Source organism: Hypomesus transpacificus, chromosome 12, assembly GCF_021917145.1.
Source record: "Hypomesus transpacificus isolate Combined female chromosome 12, fHypTra1, whole genome shotgun sequence".
NCBI classification, from domain to species: Eukaryota; Metazoa; Chordata; class Actinopteri; order Osmeriformes; family Osmeridae; genus Hypomesus; species Hypomesus transpacificus.
In genome coordinates, this window is record NC_061071.1 from 7,574,839 (window position 1) to 7,596,678 (window position 21,840).

The window sequence follows — 21,840 nt, forward strand, 5'->3', positions numbered from 1 at the left end:
CGCAAATTCAACACACTAACACCTCCTTGCTCAAATCGTAATCATTTCAAGTGTGTTCACGGTCGCACAAGGTGTTCTGAGGTTAAAACATATTTCCTTTGTCTCTCCCCACTGCCCGCAGTGCATTCAGATTTTACAATACCCAGTAGGCTAAATAAACGTAATGCTCCAAAAATACACGACAAAATGTAAATTAAATGTATTTTATGGCAGTATAGCATAAGACCATCTCTTGCTGGACTAGTAAGTAACTCCCAAGATATTGCGTCGACAGGAGAACGTTCTGCATACCTGGCTTAGAGACAACAAAATTCAGTGTGGGGCTAAATACACAATAAATCAAACGATGGACTCAACGAGCAAACTGGGAAAGGTATCCTAATAATTCAGTTATCAATTATTTGTCACTAATAATCTGTCTACAATTATCTTGGTAGCCTACTAAATTTTGGAGGCCCCAGCTAACAAGGTACAGTAGGCTACCCATCACCTTAATGAACCTGATCTGCAGTCTTGTAATTGATAGCTAAATAAACATATCTGTCACGTTTTCAAAATTAATACAGATTGAGGGAACCTTATAATATGAGTCTGTGTGTGAGTAGAAGTTATATTGTCACTCAGAAGAAACTTGTGTGTCGCTAGCTGGCGGAAAACTCGCACTGAATATATATAGGCCGTAGTCCGTAGCTAGCTAGCGGTACGAGACTGAGAGGATTACGCCTTCTCTCCGAGTTTGTCCACCAGGCGGCATGCAAGGTTCATTATTCATGATTTCAGCTCAGCACAAAACTTGTAATACACCACTTTGTTACAGGATGACAGCCGTGATAGTTTTGTTATAGTAAGGAAAAGAGAGTTGGAGATGTTGACCACGGAAGTCATGCAGCTCCGTGAGTTTCTGCCCCAAATTAATGGAGATCTGGTAGAAATTGTGCATAAATCCCGTACTGCACAAACAAGTAAGCCAATCTAACTTGCTTTAACTATAAAGCCTGCAATAATTTGGCAATAAATCACGTCCTTGTCCTTTGAAAATGCATAAATGATTCGTTATCTTATACATCTAAGAAAATAATAACGAGATCCAGTGAGACCGTTCTGTTTGTGCTGTAGTGACAAATCACCTTGCCCAGGATCAAGAACAGCTGAAGCAAGAGTGCTTGCATCTCCGTTCAAGACTGGATGCAGCTCAGAGTGAGTGCCAGAAAGAGAGGGAGGTGAGTGACAAAACGTCTCCACGGTGGGCATGCACTAAGGTGTTGAGAGGAGATCTTGTGTCAAAGTCGGGAGTTTCTTTGTGGCATATTTGTGTGCGTGTGCGTGCGTGTGTCACCAGGAGAAGCTGGTTCTGAGGGAGCAGCTGTGGGAAGGCCGGGAGCAGCTCCAGCAACAGGCTGAGTTCTGCACAGGGCTCGGGGCCTCCGCCTGCACCCTGCTGTGGAGTGCCTCCAGCAAGGAGGACGCTGTCAAAGACATCCTGGCCGACGTGAGCCACAGTCCCTCCCGTTCCCTCAACGATTCATCAGCCTGTGCTCCCTCTGTAAACGTTGTGTTGATTTTCACAGTTGCTTACACCCATAGCCACCCCTGGACTCCTCTTCACTGAATGGGAAACATATGAACTGTGTGTGTGTCTGTGGGTCACAGGGTAAGCTGGAGTCCTTCCTGACCCTAGCAGGTCAGACTCTGGAGAGCTTTGTAAAGTCTATGGATGGGGAGGTTGAGAATGAAAAGCAGGACTTTAACTCCCATGAGCACCAGTTTGTCATGGCCTTGGCTGGAGTCGTCACCAGTGAGTTTCTAGACTGGCCCACAATTGCAGAGAAGGATGGTATCAACTAATTGTAACTATTACTGTCTATAAAATGTTGCTCCTTTCATAACCTGTTTAATTTTCCATCCACCTCATTCAAGATGTGGCAGCTGTAACGTGTGGGCGGGACTTCCTGTCTAGCTCAGCCCACGTCCTCTTAGACACTCTGATGCAGCTACTGGAGCTTATGAAGACTGGGGTGTTCCCCAAGCTAAAAGTGTGAGAGTTACATCAAGCATTTATGAGTCATTAACACCCAACCATTTGACCATTCACTGTAATGGTACTATGGGTGGATACAGATGCTTACTGTAGTTTCCTGACTATGGTTGTTTGTGTCGTCACTGTGCAGGTGGCTTGTGGTTATTGTAGTTCCTTGCAAATGGACAGTGTATCTTCTCTGGGATTGAAACTGTGCCAATTCTTCTGGTATTGCGATACAGGTTGATGCTAATGGCTTTATACAACGTCAGCATCAGCGTGAAGGGACTGAAGTACATCAGCGAGAGCCCAGGACTTCTCCCTCTCATCTGGACCCTTCTGGAAGGTAAAGGGCAGGAACAGAGCAGGAACACATGGCTTTAACGTTGACATTTACGATGATAGAGTAGCGTGCGTTTCGTTTTTATTCGATTTGGTTTTGGTGCGTACATGGAGACTTCTGTAAGTCGGCGATGAGAGTGCGTGCGTTCATGTCCCTGGACACGTGGACACTGTGGAATGTGTGTTGATGTGTTCGATGCCAAGCCAGCTTCCACTTAGAGTATCCGACCTCTGCCCTCTGACGTTAGCAATCAGTACTCAACGTGCGGTCAGGGGATTAAGAACACTTTATTTTCTCTTTCCCCCCTCCTTCCATCTCTCGCTCACTCTCTCTTTCTCTATTTCTCTCCCTAACCTTTTGGTGTTTTTCTCTCTTATGAGACGGTGACCCAGAAGTCTGCCTCCACTCCCTGCGCCTGCTCCAGTCCCTGCTGTTGGAGGCGGAGGTTGTGGCCCTGGTGCGCCCAGGGCTCCTGGACCCTCTCCCTCTCGCCCGCATCCGCCAGCTGGCCTCCAGCCGCCACCCGGCCCTCAGGCAGACGGCTCAGGAGACCCTGGACGATCTGGGCTCCCTCTGGGATGGCTGCCCCCCGGAGCGCAGCGCCTCCGAGTCCGACCGAGCATGAGCAAAGCCGCGCACGTCCCGCTCGCATAAAAGGCGTTCGGCCGTTCTATGCGTTTTGGATCCGTGAGCAAGCCTTAATGAGTTTTTTTTTCTTCCCATGGTGGACTGGTCATGTGAAAGCCGAGCCTGCCCTTTCCCCTCCTTGCCTGGGGAAGACATTACCCCTGTCAGGGCCTTGAGGACTGTTGTTCTTGAATGCCTGGCAACTCATTAGGGAAATGGCTCTGTTCTTGCTGTAGAACTGCCACAAAGGAACCGTTCCATGTTGTTTGTGTTTGTTTCATGGGAGGGTCTGGCAACCCAAGGTCATTTGCTTCCAGTTTGGACTGTACGTGTGGTATGTTGATGTTGGCACCGTGACTTAGGCAATTTGTCCCAAGTTCCATAGGGACTTTATTCGTTTACAAGCGGCTTCTGGTGTTCTGTCGCTCAGCTGCAAAGGACTGAAGTTACGTTCATGTTACATTTGGGTTCAAATGTTTTCACTACCATTAAAGCAGATTTTTCATTCCATTCAAAGTGAAAATGTGAATCGTGATAAACTGTCCGATGTAAACGGTCTCCCTCCTATTTATACCCAGCTATCTTCTTAGACACCTTAATCTCATCACTCATACCCAGGTGAGATGAACAAATGGGCGAGTCTTTAGGTGAGTCATAAGTGGTAAGTGGATAAGTCTGGGAGAGTGAAGAGATGAAACTTGGGGGAAGCTTTCACTGCACGTGCTCTAGCACTCTGCACTGCTGACAGTCTAGGATACAGTCTCGTGGGTTTAAGCCACACACTGATATAGATAGCACATAAACACGGGAGATTATTCTGGTCCATGTGACCAGGTGTTTGCACTGTCTTTTGAAATGGCTAATGAAGTGTCAAACAGCACCAAAGTTGGGTCTTTAATTTACAAGTCCACACACTGTTGTTTGAATAGTTTGTTTCTGAAATATGATGTACTGGCTACAACTTAGACTGGACTGATCCAGACATTGTTGACATCTCAACATGTTGTGGTGCAACAGATAGGACTGAAATCCACGTGGGACTTTGAACAACTGTTACCAGCCTTGAGCTACATATCCCACGACTCAGCCACGAGTCGTTGATCAGTTTCTTGGCAACTCAGACTCCGTCAAGCGGTTGTGCCACAGCTGAGCTGAGCTGACCTTGCGCACCGCCCGGAGCTCTGCCTCTGACGCCAGAGTGACGTTAACGGAGTGGGTTTCATATTGGCAGGGCTCCAAGGAGCCTTTTGAACGAGCTTTGTTTCCAGAGGACGGATATTCATTCAGATCCCATGTTTGCATAATACACTTAAGGATGGACACACGAGGAATATAACAGGTGTGCGCATATGTTCTGGAAACTGGAAGATTTGTTGTGAAGGTAGACCATTAATTTTCTTTTCTCAAGACACAGTTGGATGGGTTGTCTGCTTAGGATAAATATATTTGGTAAAAAAAATGTTTTTTTATTGAAACATTTAACATAGTTAATTTAATCGAAGCCTTTCACCATGGTGATTTTATCGGCGGAGTCACCTCCAAGCTCACCCCCCGGCAAAGCGCTGCAGGTCGGTTTCTATGAAATCATCAGGACGTTAGGCAAAGGAAATTTTGCAATTGTCAAACTGGCATGTCACAAAGTCACAAAAACTCAGGTGCGTAACTTTTATTTACGACATCGCTGTTTCCAGTAGACAGTAGCCTGATGGATTCAATCATCATAACTTACTTAATAAAAGGCATTGTTTGATGTCGTTTTGTTGTCTGCGACTTTAGGTGGCCATAAAAATTATTGACAAAACTAAACTAGACCCTTCAGACCTGGAGAAGATATACAGAGAGGTTCAACTCATGAAGCTGATGAACCACCCTCATATCATCAAGCTTTACCAGGTAGGTCATCTCTCCCCTCAGTTCTTCTCTCTATTTGTTTAAGAAAGTTATGCTGTTTGTTTTTTTATTGCGTTGCGACTTCATTCCCAGACATTATTCCTCCCCTCTGAGTTACTGAGTCTCGAGGGGGTTTTAGGGTGGAAAATTGTGATGCCTGATGAATCGTTTTAACTATTCCGCTCCAAATATGGCCTTAACCCTTGTGCTGCCTTCGGGTCAAGGTTCACAATGACACATCGCCATCGTCGTGTTGCGACAACTTTACCCAATACAAAAACAAAGTGAAGCATTTTCTTTTAACCTTCGCGCTGTGGGGGTCTGAGACAGCGCGACGGTTAAAAGAAAATGCTTCACTTTATTTTGTATTGGTAAATTGTCGCAACACGACGGTGGGTCACAATGACTGAAGGGTCACAATGACCCAAAGGTTACACACAGGTTAAGCAAATTATCCCTGAAATCCCTGTCTTGTAAAAAATATCTTTCTTTAATTCGAAGGTAATGGAATCTAAAGACATGTTGTACATGGTGATGGAGTATGCCAAAAATGGAGAGATGTTTGGTAAGTGGAGAGCTGTGTCATTCTTAAGACCAAATGTTCATATGACCACGAGTTTCCGCATGTATAACATTCCACATGTTTCTCAATCTCCACACACCACATGTAGATTATCTGTCTTCGTCTGGGCGGTTAAGTGAAGGTGAGGCTCGGAGGAAGTTCTGGCAGATCCTCACAGCGGTGGATTACTGCCATAAGAACCACATTGTTCACCGTGACCTCAAGGCAGAGAATCTCCTACTGGACTCCAACCTGGATATCAAACTAGCAGGTATACAGAGACAATGTTGGACTCTCCACTAATCAGAAAACAAGAGTTTGGAGGAACATCTAAAAAGAACAATGCTATAAAACGATCATACACCGTTTCACGCCGTTTCCCCCATATGACAACGTAAAAAACACAAATCTCTAACGGTCTCTCTGTTCCTGCATGTAGACTTTGGTTTTGGGAACTTCTTCAGCGAGGGGGAACCCCTGAGCACGTGGTGTGGAAGTCCCCCGTACGCGGCTCCGGAGGTGTTCGAAGGCAGGGAGTACGAGGGGCCTTCTCTGGACATCTGGGTGAGGAACCATGCCACTCGCTGCCGCCCCATGCGTTCGCTTACACCCCCCTTGGGAAGAGCTTTCACTCTGGAGGCAGAGCCGCAGCTCGACGGGCCCGTACCCAGAGGAACGGGGGTTGGGAGGTCGCGGGCCGTGTGTGCGGGTGCTCACCTGTGCTCTTCTCCTTGCTTGTACCCAGAGTCTGGGGGTGGTGCTGTACGTCCTGGTGTGTGGCGCCCTGCCCTTTGACGCCCCAAGCCTGCACATGCTCAGACAGAAGGTCACCGAGGGGTGCTTCCGAATCCCCTTCTTTATGTCCCAGGGTAGGTGGAACATGAGATCACCATCCATGCCGATGAATAAATGATGCTGCTTGCATAAAATACCATATAATACCATCAGTATGATCGTGTTACGTTTAGACATTTAGTCATTTAGCAGATGCTCTTATCCAGAGCGACTTACAGTAAGTACAGGGACATTCCCCCCGAAGCAAGTAGGGTAATGTGCCTTGCCCAAGGACACAACATAATTTGGCATGGCTGGGAATCGAACTGGCAATCTTTAGAATACTAGCCCGACTCCCTAACCCCTCAGCCATCTGACTCCTTACAACAACCATTGTTTACAACCACTATTCTTGATGAATCAATTAATCATTAACCCAACCATAGTGATGGTGGATGACTCATTGATTCTATGACATGTGTCTTTTCCCCTCCCTCAGACTGTGAGAGCCTGGTGAGGAGGATGTTGTGTGTGGACCCGTCCAAGCGCATCACCTTGGCCCAGATCAAGCAGCACCGCTGGCTGCAGGCAGACCCCACCGCGGCCCCCCAGGCCCTCCACTGGCCCCTAGCCCCGGAGAGGGAGCCCTTCCTAGGGGAGTACAGCGAGTCTGTCCTGGGAGTCATGCAGACCCTGGGCATCGACAAGCAGAGAACCGTGGAGGTGAGAGACGGGAGGTTTGGATGACGTACGAAGATAAGCAGTAAATGTGTCCCTTTACGAAGTCAAGAGTTGGGTTTTTGTTGTTTTGGAAAGTCTACTTTGCCATCCGTTAATGGCAAGAAATGAATCAGTGTGAAGTGTATGAGCCATCTGGTAAGGACTCTTCAAAGTCAGGTACTATAATCTAATCATTCTCTCCACTCCTTATCCTATAAGTCTCTTCAGAGCAGCAGCTACAACCACTTCTCTGCGATTTACTGCCTCCTGCTGGAGAAGATGGAGGAACTGCGCGGCCGGAGGCCGTCCCTGGCCGTGGAGGAGGCGGGCTTCCTCCCAAGCCCCGCCCACGGCAGCCTGCTGCAGACCAGCATGGACGAGGCCCAGCACAGAGACCCGGAGGAGGAGCTGGAGGAGGACGAGGAGGAGGAAGGTGGAGGCCGTCAGAAGGTCCTCCCCTTGTCTCTAAACCCCTCCCGTAGACACACCCTGGCGGAAGTCCCCGCTAGCAACAAGCGCATTCCACCCCACTGTGAGTAGAGAGAAGACACACACACACACACGCACGGGTAAAAACACGCATTCCTTCAATCACTCAGGAAGTACAATGCGCACGTTGGTCCATATCACAACACACCTGTGTGTTCCAACATGTCAGTAAACCTAACCACAATGAACATGTGTCAGTCTCAGATGTTCTGGCGGACTCATCCGGCGAGGGTTCTTTGGAAAGCTGTGAGACGTCCTCCTCCTCGTCCTCCTTGTCCTCCTCGTCCTCCTACAATGGCTGCTACCCGCCGACAACCTCCATCAAAGCTCCTGCCGCATTCTTGCCCCCTGGAGCCCTCAGCCCCACAGAGTCATCCGGCCCACTGCCCCCTCCCCAGGCCCAGGTGTGGGTCCAGGCCCGGGACAGCCTCCCTCCGCCGAGGTTCCAGGAGGGCCGCAGGGCCTCTGACACCTCCCTCACGCAAGGTACGAGGCTGCTCTCTGCGTCTCTCTCCACCACTGCAAGCCGCCACACTGTCCGGCCGTCTCCGACAGACAGATGACAAGATTTGTGAGGGCTGGATTCAACCGGTCTCTCAGAGTCGGACCTCAGACCTCTCCCGTTCCCTCCCCCCCCCCCCTTAGGTCTGAGGGCTTTCCGCCAGCAGCTGAGGGCGGAGGCCCGAGGGAAGGGCCTCTTGGGATTGAACAGGTTTAAGAGTCCCGGGCGTCAGGTGTGGATGCCCCCGACCAGTCCCCGGGTGACCCAAGGGCTGCCCCACTGTGCGCCTCTCGGGGAGGAAGCCCTGCTCCAGCACAGGTGAGGCCAGAAGCGTCTCCATGTCAGCTCTCCTAGTCCGAGTCTGATCCAGGGGACGGTCCCTTCTGACTCTTCTTCTCTCCCTTCCTGACAGCAGAGTCGTCCAGATCCCGCTGCATCACTTTCTCCCCGGCGCTTCCCCTCAGCCCCCCGTTCTGTTCCTCCCTCACCCGAACGCCGCCTCTTTCCTCGCCCCTCCGCCTCACCCTCCTCCGCCTCCCTCTTTCGACTCTCCCCACCCACGCCCGCCGTCCTACGTTCTACAGACCCCCGTGCCTTTGGCGGACTTCTCCCGCCATCCCTCCCCCCCTTTGCCCCCCCAGGCCCGCTTCCATCCATGCTCAGAGCAACCCTTGGATTTATCCTCTTCCTCCTCCTCTCTGGCCATGGTGGCGTCCACCGCTCAGCTCTTGAAGACGAGTCTCCACATCCACCAGGGCCCGCGGGCGGAGGCTCTCACCCAGCATCCGCTAGCCCAGTCCGAGAGGAGGCCTCGGGCCAGCCTGCATCCCTACACCTACACCCAGAGTCTCCTGCAGCCCCTGCCTCTTTTCCCCAACGCCTTAGGCAGACTGGAGCCTGCACATGGCCCATAGCACTGGGACACTCAGAAACCATGGGGGCTCTTCCCAGGGATTAACAAACCATGAGATGGCTTCTCTGACCCGATAGTCCTACTGGTTGACGTTTTCTGTCAGGTTGTTTGAACCATACCCTTGTGCCTTTTGTACCATCATAGTAGCAGAGTTCGCAAACAAAGTATTACTTTCAGAACTGCTTTTTGGATACAGTTTTGTAGGTTATTTTCTATGTTCGCAGTATGCTGTTCAATCAACTGTATTACTAGTAAATAACTGTAATACTTTGTATTGTACGCATGTACTGTCAGGATATGCATGTGTTGGAGTTGAATATATTTATTTAAATAAATGAACTAAACAACGTCAATGTTTTTTTGTGGATGGTTGTTACTGTATTTCACATACCGCCCACTGGCATGTAATAGTTGTTGCAGTCAATTAGTTAATTGATCTGGCAGTCTGGGTATTAAGTAGCGTGTATCGTATACCACAATAAAACTGATACGATCTGCTGTGCAACCCGAACCACGTTAAGCATTCCAGCGCTCTGCGTGCGTGCGTCATTCAATGCACTGCTGACCCCTGGAGAGTTGATCCTTTTATCTCTCCAGCCGTTCTTAGCGTCCTCCTCACTGTCCACCCCCCCCCCACCCCAAGTCTTGGTGTCTCCTTTCTCCCTTTCTCTCTCTCCTCTGACACCTCACTTTTCTTTCTTATACGTCACTAAGAGGTGTTGAAGACAATGTGGTGCTGCGATGAACAGTCTCTGTTAGAATAAAATGTCATATTTAGTCTAAGTTAGTAGAGGACTCGTAGTCAGAGAGATGCAGCGGACACAGAGGTTGCCTTTTTGTTAATTGTACAACTTTATTGTGTATACCTTTTAGTAGACTTCTTGGGTGATGGTCAGATATCAGTCGGACAGGGCTAACACTACAAGACAGGAAATATTCAGTGACAAAAGAGAAGGGTTTGGAAAAATTGACACAGGAATGGAAAAATCCAGGTGGGTGGTAAGTGTAGGACCATGGTCTGAACTGTACCCCAACTATGTTGACCCTCTTTCTCTCGTCCAAATATGCTCATGTAATAAGGGGAGTAGGGCAAGCAGAGTGGCCACGTGGGGAAACCCTTGGCACTTGGAAAACTACCCATGGTGTTCTTAGGGTGACAGCTCTTGTGTTGACAGAGGAGGTAGAAAGCTACGGTCATGTAATCCTCTGTTCAACCCTTAAAAGGTACCTGCCCCCCACCACCCCTCTTCTCTTTATCCATCCTCATGGGAAGTGAATCATCATAATTATAACAAGAATATTAATATTATCATAATGTTCTAGAATCATCTAAAGAAGGAGAATATATTAGGCTACAAATACACTGATATCCTTTAGGGGTGGGGGTCAGGGGGAGAGGGAGGTGGAGAAAGGAAGGGAGTAGAGTGGAGCCTTGGAGGGGGGGGGGTAGGGAGGGGGGGTGTGCATCCCTACGCCAGGCCCCAGCCACATGGCTGCTTTGTTTGGAAGAGAAGCCCCTGCATGTGCCCTTTGCCACCCCCCGTGCCCTCAATGGTTCCACCTGGTTGCCGGCTGGCGTCCACTTAGGAGGATGGGGCAGCGTTAGGCTTATCGTCACGGGTGACTGGGATGCTGCGGTCACCGCGGCCAGACTCGTTGCCCCCGCTGACCTTTGGGCCGTTCAGGGACAGGAGGCCATCGGTGGTCAGCGTGCAAGTGATCGCCGACTGGTCCACGTTGGAGGGGAGGCGGTAGCGGCGGTGGAACTCACGAGAGATGTAACCATGGTCATCCTGTGAAGGAGGGAAGAGACATTAAGATTTGCAAGGAGAGAGATGGTGGTCAGGGATTTAGTGTCCAGTTAGAAGTGTCTCGGTCATATATGTTTCAACAGATCCCTTACACTTCTATTCTTTCATTTCCAGCTGTGTTTGTTTTGGGAGGAAAATTGAACTTCATATACGTAGATTAGCCTAGATTATTTGTAGGCTGAACAAATAAACTCTGATTTCTCGGAATCTTATGGGTAATGACGCACAGATGACGCAAGAAAAATCCCAAATCGCTATTGTTTTCCTCAATGCGTCTCTCACTCTTTCTCCCATGAGGAACATGGCACGTTAAAATAAACTGAAACCAGGAACAAATGGCCTACATTGATGTGAACCCAAAAACCTTACCAATAAAGTACTTCAGCATTGTTAAAATAGCCTTTGCATTAAGGGCTTGGCAAATGAAATGACCTGATAAATTTCCTCCCGTTGGCTCAAGACCAGACTGCCACAAGCATTTCCCAGCCAATGTGTAAAAAATGTCTATTTAATAGAAGAAAATAATTTGGGATTTTTAAATAAACTTGTCATTGCATGTGTATTTCCAATAGTTGGACTGGGGGATGGTTAGCCCTGGGGCCTGTTCACTGACGTGAAAACAAACACTGTTGACACAGTCTGCTGCTTCTGTTCCATCAGCTGCTGCCAAACCATGTCTGTAACTGACAGCTGTCAGGCAATATCCTCTCTTGCTCTCTCTCTTTCTCTTCCTCTCTCTCTGTCTCTAACACACACACACACACATACTCACACACACACACTAAAGGGTGGCACTCACCTGTCTTTCTCCGTGCTTGCCTTGGATCTCCACGTAGTCGTCGGTGATCTTCACGTTGAGCTCATCTGGGGAGAAGTGCTTGACGTCCAGGTGGACGCTGAACTTGTCTCTGTCAGACCTCACCTGGGAAACAGAGATGGAGACGGAGAGAGGATATGAAAGAGTGAGAGCAAGGGCTAATGTCATGGTGGGCAGGAGATTGGGTGAGAATCTGTTGCACAGCCAACCAATTGCCGACATTCAAATGGACAAACAGAAAGCTTTGTGCACATATAAAAGTTAGTTGACTTGTGATTAACTGCAGGTTTCGACTGTTTGAATCCTGCTGCTGGGACATGTCAAAGAGATGAAATGATTGCTGGCTGTTTGTTATTTGCTGTCACTGCTGTTTGATATTATAGCCTTGCTTTTTAGTGACAGTTTGGTTGACTTTGATCAAACCATACGCCGAGGCTAGCATCAATACCTACTACCAGATGATTCCCCACATTGTTTCCATCCTGGATGGACAAGTATATTTGATTCTGTTCTGTTATATTTTAGTACAAAATGTCTGCAGACCTGACTGAATGTATACCCCTCAGTTTTTCAACTTTCATCTCCTCCAACTGTAGTCACAACAGTCAAATCGGAGACTTGTTTGAGCAACCCTAAAAACTAAGTAAAAACATACATCTCCTTCAACTGAATCTGAATTTAAAATTCACAAGCCCAATGCACTGCATCTTCTCAATCTCTCCCTCTCCCTGAGACCGCCGATGCCGAGGCCTATACTAGTGTGTAGGATGGAGAAAGTGTAGCTACATAAAGAGCATTACCTCAGAGATGCCAGAGTTGGAGGAATCCATGAAGTTGCGGAAGAGCGACTGTCTGTAGTAGGGGCTGATGGTTGAGGCGGTATAGGGGAAGAGGTCATAGTCGAACATTCCCTCTCCGAAAAACTGGTCGAAGAGGCGGGCGGGGTAGAGGGAGCCCATGGCGCGTCTGAACCAAGGGTGCTGGATGGCGATATCCATAGTGTCTGACTTGGCTTGGGTGTAGCTGGGCTGGGGCTCAGGCAGGTTCTGGCTGGGCTGCTGGATGGCGGTCGGCACGGCGTCTAGCTCTGTGCGAGGAGTGAGGCGTGCGGCGAAGGTGGCGGAGACAGAGGAGGAGAGGCGAAGGCCGTGAGAGCGAGCGGAGGTCCCAAGTGGCGTGTGTCCTCTCTCCTGCAGCCGCCCTCTCTTTATATACCTGAGGGGCAGAAAAAGGGGCTTTAGAGTAGATCTCTCTGGAATGGCATTATCTCATGGTGGGATGGGCCCAGTCAGCAGAATCCTCGGGGTGCACGCTGACCCTCTCGCCACGCACGCTGGCCCCCCGGGCGGGAGGCAGGGGCGCAGCGGGACCCCGTGCCAGCGGCCACCGGACACCGAGGGTCTGCCAAAACAAACCGCGCTGATGAGGGGGATGAAGACAGCGGAGGACGTACGGAGAGAGGGAGAGAGAGACAGAGAGAGAGAGAGAGAGAGAGAGAGAGGTCAGGACAGAGGAGGGTGGACAGGTGATTGAGAATGCAGGATTGTGTACACACAAGCACAGGCTGCAGGGTGCCATTATGACATGACGGTGTTGTTGTGGTTTGATGGAAGGTTTAGTTACAATGTTGGGGACAGGGCTTTGAGGTGAAAAAAGCAACAACAAAAACGAAGCAGAGTCGACTTGAGGGTGAACTGTTGAAACATCAGGGACCTTGGTTATTTTGTAGAGGTTGTATGTACTATCTAGTAGATGCTGTGCATGATTCCTTTACAGGACATGATCTAGCTCAGTCTGTATCTATAATGGGGTATGCTACATTCATGGAAAAGGAGTCCCCACCCAAACAGTCTGCACCACGCCCAGCGCACCACCAGTTCCCATGGCTCTGATCCCGCTCACGGTGACTTCCCACCACCACCTCTGCATTAGCTTAATCCCACCAGGCTTTCACCCACCCCAGAACAGAGGCTTACCCAAAGTACCAGCAAGGCCCTTTTCCAGCCCGCAGACCCCAGTGCCAAGACCAACCAGCCTGGCCAGGGGCAAGCCAGCGCTTAGGGGGCATTGTGGGGCTGGTAGAGGGGCCTTTTGGAGGGGCAGGGAAGGGGTAAAACAGGGGGCCGGACGTAGAAGGGGTTAGGCCCTGGCTGGATTTGAGCCCTGTCAGCATGTTTGGGGGCAGTTTTTTTTCTCAATGAGGTGGACAATAGAGGAGTTTGCGCAGGCGTACTGCACCAGAGTGCTCACTGAGGGCAGGGGTTGTGTTTGTCAGCCATGTCTGCTGCATGAGGACTTGAGGACCAACGTTTCTATGATTCTATACGATGGAGACACCCTGAAGCAGCAGGGCATTCAAGTTGTTTCATGTCTTCTGTACTGTCTGGTGAATGGGTGGTTAGAAGGCATTTCAGGGCTCTACACATGTTCCAGCAGATTAAATACTCCTTATTTACAACAGTGAATAATCTGGCCAATGTCTTGGCAACTAGACAACAGATTCAAAACTTTCTACACATTCAAGTCGAAGCAGGCCCAAAGTAGTGCCCTATTTATTCAGAATATGCCAGCCTCCAACAAAAAAATACAGTATTTTGTGTTGAAGTTCATCTGTTACCAGTCCTTTATCTCCCCCTTGTGGCAATCACGTGTAATTGCTGCAGGACCCAATTTACAACGATTCCATAATATAAAAGAGACCTTCATGTGGGCATTGATAGTTTGGACAGACTAATGGTTACGCCCATCTGAAATATCTCAGAGCAAGGCCAAAAAAGTACAGTCCTGTAATACCAGCATCAATAAACAAAATATACAAATAAATCGTAAATTAAAAATAATTTAATGATCCCATAATAGTTGACAGTGAATCATCAATCAAGACTTTTCTGTGCGATACATTCAGCATTCGATACAGGACAACCTACATGATCTCAATCCCCTTGCTCCATTTAGTCCTACAGATCACAATCCGATAACTTCTTCATCCGAAAAGATCTATAGATGTTCATGTTCAAGTCAGTTAATATTAACAAGATAAGGTTTTCGAGGTCTGTTCTTCAAACTCATTAGGTGAATTGTAACATATACCATCTGGCTATATGGTGAATAGGACGCAAATCTCATGTCAATAAGAGAAAGGGCTAAATTGATGAAATTCACAGTTGAAAGCAGCATAACATACTCTTAAGTCAAGCTTTTTTAATAACCAAAAAAGCTTGTTTAATAACCCAAGCTAAGATTCCTATTGGATAAAGATTCCTATTGGATAAGCCTTCTCTGTATAAAGCTATATTCTTATAATCCCTACATAACAACAACATGATTGTCATAGGAATCAAAGATTAACTAGGAGAAAGGACAACCAAGACAGGAAAGCAAATGAATGGATAATAACACATCGGTGTCACCCTCTATTTGACACTGCCAATAACAGTACTGCTGCCTTTGTGTCTGTGAGTGTCTTGTGCAGCATTCAGGCACTACACGCCCTTTCACAGTTCTTCGGCACACTCCGATATGGACCTCTCCCTCTTCTCCCGGGCTGTGACGAAGTTGAGCAGGTCGATGGCGGTCACCACACCAAACACCATCTGCTTCAGACTGGGGGAGCCGTCCGTTAGGTCTGTGGGAGGGAAGGAGGGAGAGGCTGAAGGGTGGTGGAGGAATGACGCACCACACCTGACCTCGGAACGCTGAAACCCAGCCGGCCTGGTGTGGCGTCACGTTCGAGGCATTACAGGCATCCGACATCATACCCGCTCAGCCATGCAGAGATGACGCAATGCCGTTTGCGTAACATTTCTTACTGCTGGATGGAGCCAATGTGGAAACAAACAAACAAGGGTGTGTGTATGTGTGATTGTTTGACGAGTTGCCTCCTCTGGCCATTACTGGACTAGACGGAGGGTGGGGATATGGCACCTGGACACTCTCTGCTTAGATCACCGTGATACTATTGGACTACTGAACTCTGATACTGGTGTTTCACCATGTATACTTGCACAGTGACCTGCTCTTACACAACAGCACACATAGCCAGACGCACGCATGTCCTTGAACACTCCAGTTTAAATAGAGATGTTTATGTACTCTGGATGGAGAATGTACTCATCCCTTCGGGCGAGAGTGGGAGAGAGACAGAGAGACTCACACTGGATCTGTTCGTGCACCACCAGGGCAAAGTGGTCAATCTCCAGGATCCTGGACAACTTCCCCAGGTTGTCATTCAGACGAATCTGAAGAGAGGGAGAAGGATTAAAAACGCACACACCCACGCACACCAGGACTTGTGACGCTTCAAGTGACCCACCTGTTTGAACTGCTTGTAGAGCACCTTGCTGACAGGGTCGGAGGGCTTGACCTTCCCAGCCAGGACAGAGGCCAGCATGTTCCCAAGGGTCACCATGCCCAGGATCAAACTGCACACACACCCACAAACAGTTGGCTCATGTCATCGTCCAATGAACCCACGCCAAAGTACACAAGTCCCAGTTGAACTCCACTGGATCAATAAAATACAAAGACAACAAGCCCAGAACGCGTCCCACAGGTGATCCCTGATCACGAGCACCCTACCCAGCCTCGTCCACCACAGGGGCCTGGTCGAACGCCTTCTCCTTCAGGATCTTGATGGTCTTCTGACAGGTGACCGTGGGAAGGACGGTCAGGGGGGCCGACAGGTTCAGACCCTGCAGTTTCAGGTTCCACCACCTGGGAGTGAAACACACATGTGGTACTTCAAAACATGATGTATTACTACATTTGTCACACACCTTTTAGAGGATAAACACATTCTCTGTGCACACACACACATACACACACCAGGGTTTGGACACCATGATGTGCTCCTCCCTCAGGAAGCCCTTCTGGAACATCCACTTGTCACTCAGGAACTTGGACCTAAGAATAAAGTGCATAGACATGACACTGGTAAATGCATAATCTCCTCGACTAATGGGGGTTCAGATCAGTCGAGACCAAGATCTGACGCAACAGCTGCAATACCAAACAAGGCCACAGGGAATCCGCTTAAACGAGTGGGACCCCAGTGTGAGCATTTGTCATGTCGTAATTCTCATTGCACCACAAAGCAATTTCTGAGACACAAACAAACACGCACACACGGTTCCTCACATGTAGTTGCGGATGGAGTCGGGCAGGATGACCACACAGCGCTGGCCCTCCTTCAGCTCCCTGGCCATCCTGACCGCCGCAGCCATGGCTGTGCCTGAGCTGCCCCCTGGGGCAGGGGAACAGAGACGGGTCAAACACCACTCCTCCTCTTCCTCCAGAAACAAACTCAGAATTCACCTTTGAATTCATGTTTATGTGACCAAATCAGGCTAAACCGGGTGTTCTGTTACAGCCCGGGTCAAGGACAGGGGAGGAGGAGAAGGAGAGGGGGAGAAGGAGAGGAGGAGGAGGAGAAGGAGAGGGGGTGGAGAGCGTACCACACAGCAGCCCCTCGTCTCTGATGAGCATGCGGGACATGTTGAAGGACTCCTCGTCGTTGGACTTGAACCAGCTGTCCACCACCTGAGGCAAACACACACTGTGAGCGTGGACGCGTTGTGTTTGGACAGGTAACAGTTACTCTCCAGGTACACTGTGTCTCTGGAGAAAAGTTGCAGGCGATGTGTTTTGAGTGCGTGAGCCAGGGTGTGAGTGAGTGTGTGAGAGTGAGGAGAAGGAGAGAGCGCGTGTCTGCCAGTATGTGCCACGTACAGATCTGTCCAGCACGGTGGGGATGAAGTCGTATCCAATGCCCTCCACCTCGTAATGGGTCTTATCCGTCTTGTTGAGCTTGTCTGGTTCGGCCAAAATGGAGCCCTCAGGGTCCACACCTACAATCTACGCATACAAATTCACACGCTCAGATGCTTGGAAGAAGGAAAAAAATACCTCACGATCGAAATGTATGGAACATTCCGGATTAGGGGTCTCACCTTGATGTTGGGGCATCGCTCCTTCAGTTTGCGGGCGATGCCAGTGATGGTGCCCCCTGTGCCAGCACCTGCTACCAACATGTCCACCTTGCCTGGCGGTGTGTAGACCCGGGAAAGAAACGCAATGAGCTCCGACACATCAAAACCATGAAAAAGCTTTCCCTTCTGCAAACCTCACCATCACACTGCTCCAGGATCTCCTCGGCGGTGGTGTCGTAGTGGGCCAGGGGGTTGCTGGGATTGCGGTACTGGTCCAGGATGTGCGAGTTGGGGATCTCGTTTTTCAGACGCCAAGCCACGCCCACGTGTGACTCGGGCGAGTCGAAGCGAGCGCTCGTGGGCGTCCGGACAATCTCGGCCCCGAGGGCTCTCAGAACATCCACCTGTGTACCCACACACACACTCCAAAATGATCAACTGGCTACCGGTACACCATTTCAAAGCAGGATATTTACACTGGGGAGTCCTATTCGTCAAGAGACAGATGTCACCTTTTCCATGCTCATCTTCTCAGGCATGACGATGATGCAGCGGTAGCCTTTCACAGCAGAGGCCAGGGCCAGGCCGATCCCTGACACACACACACACACACACACACACACACACACACACACACACACACACACACAGTTAGAGAGCACTGAAATAGCTGAGAAATCACACATTTAGGGTTTATAAACATATACACACACTCACACATACAAACACACACACATCTAAATACATACACACACACAGTCCTAGTTACCCGTGTTCCCAGAGGTGGGCTCTATGATGGTGTCTCCAGGTTTAAGGAGGCCTGCCCTCTCTGCATCCTCCACCATGCGAAGACTGATCCTGTCCTTCACACTGCCGCCCGCGTTGAAGTACTCACACTTGGCCACTGTGCGCACGGACACAAAACACACACCAGCAGGCGAACTACGTTAGGAAAACAGATATGCAGTATTAGGTCTTAAAGCTATGTTTCTTTCACGCTACTGGTGGGAAATGTCTACTACCCCAAACAACTATTACTGCCAAATTTTCCACCCATCCTCCAAAGGATTATAACATGTTTTCCACAAATCAGAATCAGAAGGGATTTCCTTTGTCCTTTCATTAAGCTATGACTAGCTGGTCCAGCTCCCTAATCTATTGTACATGGTACCATACACAATATCGTTTGGCCTCCAAAATCTACCTACTTTAAAATGTTTTAGAGTGAATCCATTTCACATGAATTCCTAGAGCTGGTTAATCCAAAGCCTTTCAAATCACGACTCATCATGCTAGCCCATTTGTAACAGCTTTGTAGTATGACTACTGGATCGAGACATTTGAGTGTTAATTAAGAAGGCCTTTGTCTGAGTCCATACAAGCCCTTTGGGTCAAGGCAAGCTTTTATCAGTGGGATTTCCTTCTAACTTTCTGAGAGAAAAGCAAGTGAGTCACAGTTTGCTCTGGAAATGGGCACCGTCTCAAGCTATCCCCATTTTTCCGATGAAGGTCAGAAAAATCACGTACAAGAGTGTCCACCTCACATAACAGTGCTGCCGTCTCACAGTTCCATTCTACTCCTATCATCCAAATAAAATACAGTTAGGGCCATCTGATCGGTTACCATCATGAGGAACTCACGGATTTCACATTTGAGGCCAAAGGTTTTGGGGATCTTGTTGATGCGCACCAGAGGGGTGTCTCCGATCCTGCGCAGTATGTCTGGGAGGATACTGGGGGGGTCAGTCCTGGCAGGGGGGCCGGGGGAAAGGGGGACATTACAGAGTCAACACTCAGCACAGAGCTAACGTCAGTCATAAATGAACAATCCATTTTTCCACACAACTCATTTTTATGTTCTCTTATCTAAAAGATTATGGATGTTCATTTGAGGGGCAAACCAACATTGTGTTGTGTCAAAAGTGCATTTCAGTTCACGAGAGATAAAAATTAAAGGTTAACACATATGGGGTGAGTAGGCCAGTCGTACTTTGGTGGGTGGGTATGGGGGGAGTCGGCGTGCGACACGCCCAGCCTCCAGGTGCATTTGCTGGGAAGGTCGGGGCGGATCCACTTCCTCTCGCCAGCTGCCTTTCCCACGTTCAGCTGGACGGGCAGGTCCCCGTCCCCTACCTCGGCCATGGAGGACAGAGAGAAGGGGCCGTCCAGGACTTTGACACCCTTAACATCACCATTGGTGTGGGCTCGCAGCTTGGCAGCATGAGGACACCCAGGGCCAGCGGGAGTCGGCAGGGAACTTTCTTTGGAGGAGGGAATTGAAGGCATGGTTATCTGGTGGAAGGAAGGCGAAAGATGAAAAAGATAGATTATCAGTTAACAGTGACGTGATCTGTGATCTTTCCAATTAGATGTTGTTTTTGTTTCACGCAATTCAGTACAAAAGTACAAAAAACTAAAAATACAAACATCCAAAACCATGGGCCAAACATTCATTTTCATTGTTCCAAAAGCTCCTCTCTGCCTTATCAATTTGCATTCAAGTTTTTAATAAGGCTATATGAAACCCCTCCACATCATTACTGTAGCAGTCAACATGATTTAACAGGAGCGCACACACACCGAGCTACACATGCACTATATTAAGGAAGGAGTAACTTGAAGCACTCAAATGGACGTAAAACATTTGGACGCCACAGTGAAAGGTCAAACAAGGAGCCGTCGTGAATATGGACGCCAGAAAGGTCGCTTTCCAAGAAGCTGAATGGAATTCTGGGAGTGGCTGCTGTTGGTATCGTTCCACACACACTGTGGCTGGCTAGTGACTCTATACTCAACATGTTGACTTGCATAAAGTACAGTACAAAATACTTTTCCCGTAGCGTAAATGGCCATGTGCTATCCCAGCATAGATGTTTCATTCCATTTGGTTGAAATCTTATGCTTTAGCTGACATGAGATGACCCCTGATGATAAAGTGTACAATACTAAGCAGCTGTTCAGCTGGGGCCTCTTTCCACACTGGGCAGAAATAATATCCTTGCACATTAGTGGCTTGATTTGAGAAGTGAAAACAAGTGTTTAGTAATACCAATCCAGGACTGGCATTAACTGTTTATGATAACTCAATTACAACACAACCACAAATGAACTAATGCGCATGCACGCTGTTTAACACTGAAACGTTTAATCACTGACTGGGGGAGAGCAGCAGGACTTTTAAACTGTAAAATAGACTGTTTCCGACATGCTGAAGGAGAAGTGAATTAATGTAAAGAAAATATATCAGTTCAGTGTCAGTTTATCAAGTATCGGTTAATTGGACCAAAGACAAACGGTTCGCTGTCAAGAACTTGAAGCAACCTGCAGGAACATCACATGGGCTACTAAAGTAACAACATTGTTCGTAGACTTGATTTATCCCCTTTACAATTATATCGTTTCTGTTTTGGTAAATGAACGCACTACACTTTGACACAATCAACTTTTATAATTGTCTTTATACATTGCACTACTAGAAAAATATATTATAAGACACGTGGAAATTATCCAGTTCTTAAAATTACTTACCTAAATGTGCGACTGAGCCCCGGTGACGATAGCTGTGGTCCACAGACTAACCGGACGTTAAAGGAACTAAGGACGAAAATGAAAATTTGTGGCAAACTTTGAAAAGATAAAAAAACGATCGGCCAATTAGCTAGAGAATACGATAGGTTTCGGCAGCGCTCTGATTGGCTACGGCATGGGCGTCTATTGGTTCTTCTTATCCAACCAAGGGACAGGAGAAGTCAGTGCAGAAGTTAGTGAAAACAAACGCAATTATGTCAATATGAACTTCTTCTGGTTTACAACATTGCTGGAATGCCCACATTAGGTACCAGATCATTGACTGAAAACTGGACGCAATCATGAACTAAAAGCATAACATTTCATCATGACTCTGCACATTCCTTTTTTAATGAAAGAGCACATTTCCCTTTATTGATTGAACATAATGGAATTTTAACAAGCCCTATCTATGCTGGCAAAACTTTGATAATCTAAAAATCTCAGGAGGAATATATTAGCCAGTTGTATATCAAAAAGCAGCAACTAGCTGCGACAACATTAGCCTGACATTGTCATACTCATAATTCTAGTCAGAATATGAGTCTGAGAACTCTCCGTTGGGCTTTGACTACAGGGCGTGTTTCAAACGAGCCTGGAAAACAAATGCCTCTTCGCTCAATTGGATAGATCTACAACCAATCAGAGCAACAGAGTATGTGACGTATGTTAAGTAGTGATGGGAAGTTCGGTTCTTTTTACTGATTCGGTTCTTTGAATCTCGTTCAGTAAAATGAACAAATCTTTTTTCGAGTCATTTGTTCATTTCAGGAGGGGGGGGGGGGGGGGGGGGGGGGGGGGGGGGGGGTTGGGGGCTATACGTCCACTGCAAAGGACGTATAGCCCCTATACGTCCACTGTAGGTTAGTGCATGACATGTG

General features: G+C 48.3%; 4 protein-coding genes across 6 annotated transcripts; 2 read left to right on the forward strand and 2 right to left on the reverse strand.

Moving 5' to 3' along the window:
• Positions 1-72: 72 nt before the first annotated feature.
• LOC124474359 (heat shock transcription factor 2 binding protein) lies at positions 73-4,017 on the forward strand. The gene is made up of 8 exons (XM_047030391.1): positions 73-373; positions 818-962; positions 1,117-1,220; positions 1,340-1,489; positions 1,651-1,795; positions 1,918-2,035; positions 2,260-2,363; positions 2,741-4,017. Exons 1-8 carry the CDS (start codon positions 347-349, stop codon positions 2,983-2,985), a joined length of 1,038 nt encoding a protein of 345 aa, XP_046886347.1. The 5' UTR covers positions 73-346; the 3' UTR covers positions 2,986-4,017.
• Positions 4,018-4,265: 248 nt separating this feature from the next.
• On the forward strand, positions 4,266-9,181 carry LOC124474357 (serine/threonine-protein kinase SIK1-like). Of its 3 annotated transcripts, XM_047030387.1 has the most exons (12): positions 4,267-4,368; positions 4,490-4,642; positions 4,764-4,880; positions 5,379-5,442; positions 5,549-5,710; positions 5,879-6,003; positions 6,185-6,308; positions 6,713-6,936; positions 7,153-7,465; positions 7,621-7,908; positions 8,068-8,242; positions 8,337-9,181. In XM_047030387.1, the coding sequence occupies exons 2-12, from the start codon at positions 4,499-4,501 to the stop codon at positions 8,836-8,838; spliced, it is 2,238 nt and encodes a 745-aa protein (XP_046886343.1). In that variant the 5' UTR covers positions 4,267-4,368; positions 4,490-4,498; the 3' UTR covers positions 8,839-9,181. The 3 variants fall into 3 exon arrangements, with proteins under 3 accessions (XP_046886342.1, XP_046886343.1, XP_046886344.1); XM_047030386.1 differs by having other exon boundaries at positions 4,266-4,642; XM_047030388.1 differs by having other exon boundaries at positions 4,267-4,642; positions 8,340-9,181.
• Positions 9,182-9,671: 490 nt separating this feature from the next.
• Positions 9,672-12,641, reverse strand: cryaa (crystallin, alpha A). The gene is made up of 3 exons (XM_047031235.1): positions 12,266-12,641; positions 11,448-11,570; positions 9,672-10,630 (listed from the first exon to the last, which is right to left on the reverse strand). The coding sequence occupies exons 1-3, from the start codon at positions 12,461-12,463 to the stop codon at positions 10,421-10,423; spliced, it is 531 nt and encodes a 176-aa protein (XP_046887191.1). The 5' UTR covers positions 12,464-12,641; the 3' UTR covers positions 9,672-10,420.
• Positions 12,642-14,212: 1,571 nt separating this feature from the next.
• cbsa (cystathionine beta-synthase a) lies at positions 14,213-21,212 on the reverse strand. The gene is made up of 15 exons (XM_047030980.1): positions 20,921-21,212; positions 19,383-19,684; positions 19,034-19,140; positions 18,162-18,296; positions 17,905-17,984; positions 17,592-17,796; positions 17,414-17,505; positions 17,193-17,318; positions 16,919-17,003; positions 16,602-16,707; positions 16,290-16,367; positions 16,044-16,178; positions 15,778-15,886; positions 15,619-15,703; positions 14,213-15,090 (listed from the first exon to the last, which is right to left on the reverse strand). Exons 2-15 carry the CDS (start codon positions 19,676-19,678, stop codon positions 14,960-14,962), a joined length of 1,770 nt encoding a protein of 589 aa, XP_046886936.1. The 5' UTR covers positions 19,679-19,684; positions 20,921-21,212; the 3' UTR covers positions 14,213-14,959.
• Positions 21,213-21,840: the final 628 nt, after the last annotated feature.

What these genes read in the sequence shown, in the direction of transcription:
- LOC124474359 (XM_047030391.1), top strand. Translation starts at nt 347, where the DNA reads ATGGACTCAACGAGCAAACTGGGAAAG. An exon ending in CAACGAGCAAACTGGGAAAG is followed by an intron (nt 374 to 817) that starts GTATCCTAATAA and finishes ACTTTGTTACAG; the next exon opens with GATGACAGCCGTGATAGTTT. An exon ending in CATCTGGACCCTTCTGGAAG is followed by an intron (nt 2,364 to 2,740) that starts GTAAAGGGCAGG and finishes CTCTCTTATGAG; the next exon opens with ACGGTGACCCAGAAGTCTGC.
- LOC124474357 (XM_047030386.1), top strand. Translation starts at nt 4,499, where the DNA reads ATGGTGATTTTATCGGCGGAGTCACCTCCAAGCTCACCCCCCGGCAAA. An exon ending in ACAAAGTCACAAAAACTCAG is followed by an intron (nt 4,643 to 4,763) that starts GTGCGTAACTTT and finishes CTGCGACTTTAG; the next exon opens with GTGGCCATAAAAATTATTGA. An exon ending in TGACACCTCCCTCACGCAAG is followed by an intron (nt 7,909 to 8,067) that starts GTACGAGGCTGC and finishes CCCCCCCCTTAG; the next exon opens with GTCTGAGGGCTTTCCGCCAG.
- cryaa (XM_047031235.1), bottom strand. Translation starts at nt 12,463, where the DNA reads ATGGATATCGCCATCCAGCACCCTTGGTTCAGACGCGCCATGGGCTCC. An exon ending in CCAACTCTGGCATCTCTGAG is followed by an intron (nt 11,571 to 12,265) that starts GTAATGCTCTTT and finishes TCTGTTTCCCAG; the next exon opens with GTGAGGTCTGACAGAGACAA. An exon ending in GCAAGCACGGAGAAAGACAG is followed by an intron (nt 10,631 to 11,447) that starts GTGAGTGCCACC and finishes CCTCCTTCACAG; the next exon opens with GATGACCATGGTTACATCTC.
- cbsa (XM_047030980.1), bottom strand. Translation starts at nt 19,678, where the DNA reads ATGCCTTCAATTCCCTCCTCCAAAGAAAGTTCCCTGCCGACTCCCGCT. An exon ending in GATCCTGGAGCAGTGTGATG is followed by an intron (nt 17,506 to 17,591) that starts GTGAGGTTTGCA and finishes ACACACCGCCAG; the next exon opens with GCAAGGTGGACATGTTGGTA. An exon ending in GGTGCACGAACAGATCCAGT is followed by an intron (nt 15,091 to 15,618) that starts GTGAGTCTCTCT and finishes TCCCTCCCACAG; the next exon opens with ACCTAACGGACGGCTCCCCC.